The sequence below is a fragment of the Bison bison genome, unplaced genomic scaffold, assembly GCF_000754665.1.
Source record: "Bison bison bison isolate TAMUID 2011002044 unplaced genomic scaffold, Bison_UMD1.0 scf7180017864180, whole genome shotgun sequence".
NCBI classification, from domain to species: Eukaryota; Metazoa; Chordata; class Mammalia; order Artiodactyla; family Bovidae; genus Bison; species Bison bison.
Window position 1 is genome coordinate 1,425,257 of NW_011494752.1, and position 3,559 is coordinate 1,428,815.

At 57.9% G+C, this 3,559-nt stretch overlaps 1 protein-coding gene across 1 annotated transcript; it reads left to right on the plus strand.

Moving 5' to 3' along the window:
• The first annotated feature begins 999 nt into the window (after positions 1 to 999).
• On the plus strand, positions 1,000 to 3,329 carry LOC104990466 (keratin, type I cytoskeletal 16-like). Its single transcript, XM_010842548.1, is given in 6 exon segments — positions 1,000 to 1,494; positions 1,965 to 2,047; positions 2,154 to 2,310; positions 2,413 to 2,574; positions 2,664 to 2,789; positions 3,105 to 3,329. Coding segments are annotated over 6 exon segments (1,248 nt in total).
• Positions 3,330 to 3,559: the final 230 nt, after the last annotated feature.

Below are 3,559 nucleotides of genomic sequence, written 5' to 3' on the forward strand. Positions count from 1 at the left end.
GCAGAGGGGAGGGCCAGGGGGAGGGAGGGAGGCGCCGGAGCACAGAGGTAGGTGAGAAGGGGCAGGTGAGGGGTAGCTGGGCTTGAAAGGAAGGAAGGGGAGACTGGAGGGGGGCAAGGGTGGCCACTAGGGAGGGGCCAGCGGGGTCTTTCATGCATGTTCCTTTGTGGCTAGTGGTATGTCCTCCCCTTTCACAGATGAGCAAACTGAGGCCCAGAGGCTCATAGACCAAAGGATTGCCTATGCCATGTAGCTTGTCAGGGCAGGGATTCAAGCTGCCATGTACTGGTTTCATGGTACATACCACTTCCAGGAGGTCCTGGGGACTCAAAAGCAACCCCCGAAACTGAAGTTGAATCCAGTAAGGGAAAGAGTCATAGAATTTTCAGAACTAGAACTGAGATTGCCCAGTCCAGCCTTATCACTTTACTGAGGCTCATAGAAGGAAGAAGCTCACACAGCGAGCACAGCAGAGCAGGGCCATGAACCCAGCTCTCCTGTCCACAGCCAGGATCCCACAGCTGTCTCCTGAGACAGCCCCTGGACAGCATCACTGAGGCCGTTCATCCAAGGCTGTCACCACGGGTCAGGGAGTCCTTCCATGGCCTGACTCACTACCCGGGGATGCAGTCACCCCAGAGTCGCCTGTGCCAGGGCACTGCTGGCCCCTCAGGCTCTAAGGACGGGAGCCAGATCCTTGTCGCCTAGCCTGAGTCACCACCAACTCGAGTTGGTGTGTTTTCTCTTGGCTCCACACCTACCCCCCCCCCAAAAAAAACAAACAAACAACAAAAGCTGGGTGGGAACTCAGCGCAGAACAGAGTGAAGTGCATCGACCCTGGGCTGAATAATCCAGAGAGGGCGTTGGATGGGACCCGGCGTGATGAAATCCGGAGGGGAGCCCCGCCTTCCTCACATGCATGTAAATGTTCCTGTGTTCGAGGCCGCCTCAGCATCCTCTTGGCCTCCCTGAGCACCTTGCTCTTCTCGCTTCTCACCATGTCCACCTGCAGCTGCCAGTTTACCTCCTCCAGCTCCGTGAAGGGCTCTAGCTGCATCGGTGGTGGCTCCAGCTGCGTGTCCTCTGTCCTATCTGGAAGCTCCTGCCGGGCCTCCAGCGCCTATGGGCGCCTGTCCGTATCCTGCTCCCCTCGCTACTCCTCCGGGGCTGTCTGCGGGCTGGGGGGTGGCTATGGTGGTGGCCTCAGCAGCAGCCTTGGAGGGGCTCTGTGTGGCAGCTTGGTTGGAAGATATGGGGGTGGCCTTGGTGTAGGGTACAGGGGTGGCGATGGTAGCCTCCTCCCTGGCAATGAGAAGATCACCATGCAGAGCCTGAATGACCGTCTGGCCTCCTACCTGGACAAGGTGCACGCCCTGGAGGAGGCCAACAGGGAGCTGGAGACGAAGATCCATGACTGGTACCAGAGTCAGGGGCCCAGGCCTGCCCGCGACTATAGCCCCTGTTTCAAGACCATTGAGGATCTGAGGAACAAGGTGGGTTGGCCAGGTGGGTGGCTCTGGTGGTGGAGTGTTGATAGAGATCATGGCTGCAGTGGCCCTTAGAAAAACACTTGCTAGTGTCTCCATTTTACAAAGAGGGAGACTGAAGCCTGCTTTTGAGGAGTGACCACAGGCCACTTAGACTTGGTGGCAGAGGGTCCTTTTTCAACATCAGGGTGTCTGAGCTGGGCTGGCACCCTGAGTCTCTTACTCCATGCAAGCATTTCTTTGGATTCAGCTTCTCTCAGGCTTGGGCCCAGGATGTGGTGGGGGATATGTGGTTGTGTCACCCCCACACACTGAGCTCGGTGGAGAAGGCACCTGAGGCTGACTGGGGGTGTAAAGCCTGACCTACCAGCTAGACAGCTCTCAAGACTGGGGAGGCTTCTTTCTCTCATCTTTGCTGTTCACTTCTGAGAAGCAGGGCCTTGGCTAACCAGACCTGTCCTTCATCCCCTCTGCAGATTATCGAGGCCACCATAGAGAATGTACAGCCCCTTCTGTAGATTGACAATGCCAGGCTGGCGGTTGATGACTTCAGGACCAAGTGAGCAGAGGGAGAGCAGTGGGGTTGTCCAGCCAGGAGGATGAGCACGTCTTGAGCCTCAGAAGCCTCATGATGGACCTTGAGGCCTTGACCTTTGTCTTGCCAGGTATGAGCATGAGCTGACCCTGAGCCAGAGTGGGGAGGCTGACATCAATGGCCTGCACGGGGTACTGGACGAGCTGACCCTGGCCAGGACTGACCTGGAGATGCAGATTGAAGGCCTGAAGGAGGAGCTGGCCTACCTGAAGAAGAACCACGAGGAGGTAAGGTTGCTGCTGGTGCAGGGAGGCAGGTCCAGTGGGGTTGCAAATGCACCTGGGGCCAGGGAAGGGGTTAGCTGAGCACCTCCTCACATCCCTTCCTAGGAGATGCTTGCCTTGCGGAATCAGACTGGTGGGGACGTCAACGTGGAGATGGACACCGCCCCCAGTGTGGACCTGAGCCGCATCCTGAATGAGATGTGTGACCAGTATGAGCAGATAGCAGACAGGAACCCCAGGGACGCTGAGGCCTGGTTCCTGAGCAAGGTGGGACGTGGGTCCTCAGCCCTCCTGCCAGACTTCCCAGCCAGGGGGCCTCTGGAGCACTCTACACCTTCTGTTCTTTCCTGTCTCAGTCTGAGGAGCTGAACAAAGAAGCGGCCTTTAACAGCGAACTGATGCAGAACAGCCGCAGTGAGCTGAATGAGCTCTGGCGGGTGCTCCAGGGCCTGGAGGTTGAGCTGCAGTCCCAGCTCTGCATGGTGAGAAGGACCAGGAGGGCACAGCCCCAGTCTCCAAATCGCCAGCAATGGCACCACCCCCTGTAATGGAACCCTACCACCGCATGGTTCCTCCTCTTTTCCCAGGAGTGGGTTGGAGGGATCACTGCACCCGTTATATAGACAGAGAAATTAAAGCCCAGAACCAACCCTGGAATAACTTTTCTCCACATTGTCTGGCTCATCAGCAGCCCAGCTGAAGTCAAAATCCATGCACCTCTCAGGACACGTGCCCAGAGACTTAGGGGGTCAACAATGATCACCTCTGTTGACTCTCTCTCTCCCTCCCATTCACAGAAAGCATTCCTGGAGAAAAGCCTGGAGGAGACCAAAAACCGCTACTGCCTGCAGCTGGCCCAGATCCAGGATCAGATCTGCAGCTTGGAGGAGCAGCTGGCCCAGCTGCGCTGCGAGATGGAGCAGCAGAACCAGGAGTACAAGATCCTGCTGGACGTGAAGACCCGGCTGGAGCAGGAGATCGCCACCTACCGCCGCCTGCTGGAGGGCGAGGACGCCCAGTGAGTGCCCAGACCCCCTGGGCACTTCAGCCCCGCCCCTGCTGCTCCCAGCACACCTGACTGCTCTGCCTTTTCTCCCGCACAGCCTCTCCTCCCAGAAACAATCTGGCCAAAACTGCTTCCTGAGAAGGTAAGGCTCCTGAGGGTCCTGGCCACCCTTGAGCCCTCGGCCCTCCCAGTGCCCTTCTCACTTCCTCTCCTCTCTCCCACACTCTTCACCTCCTCCTTCCCGTC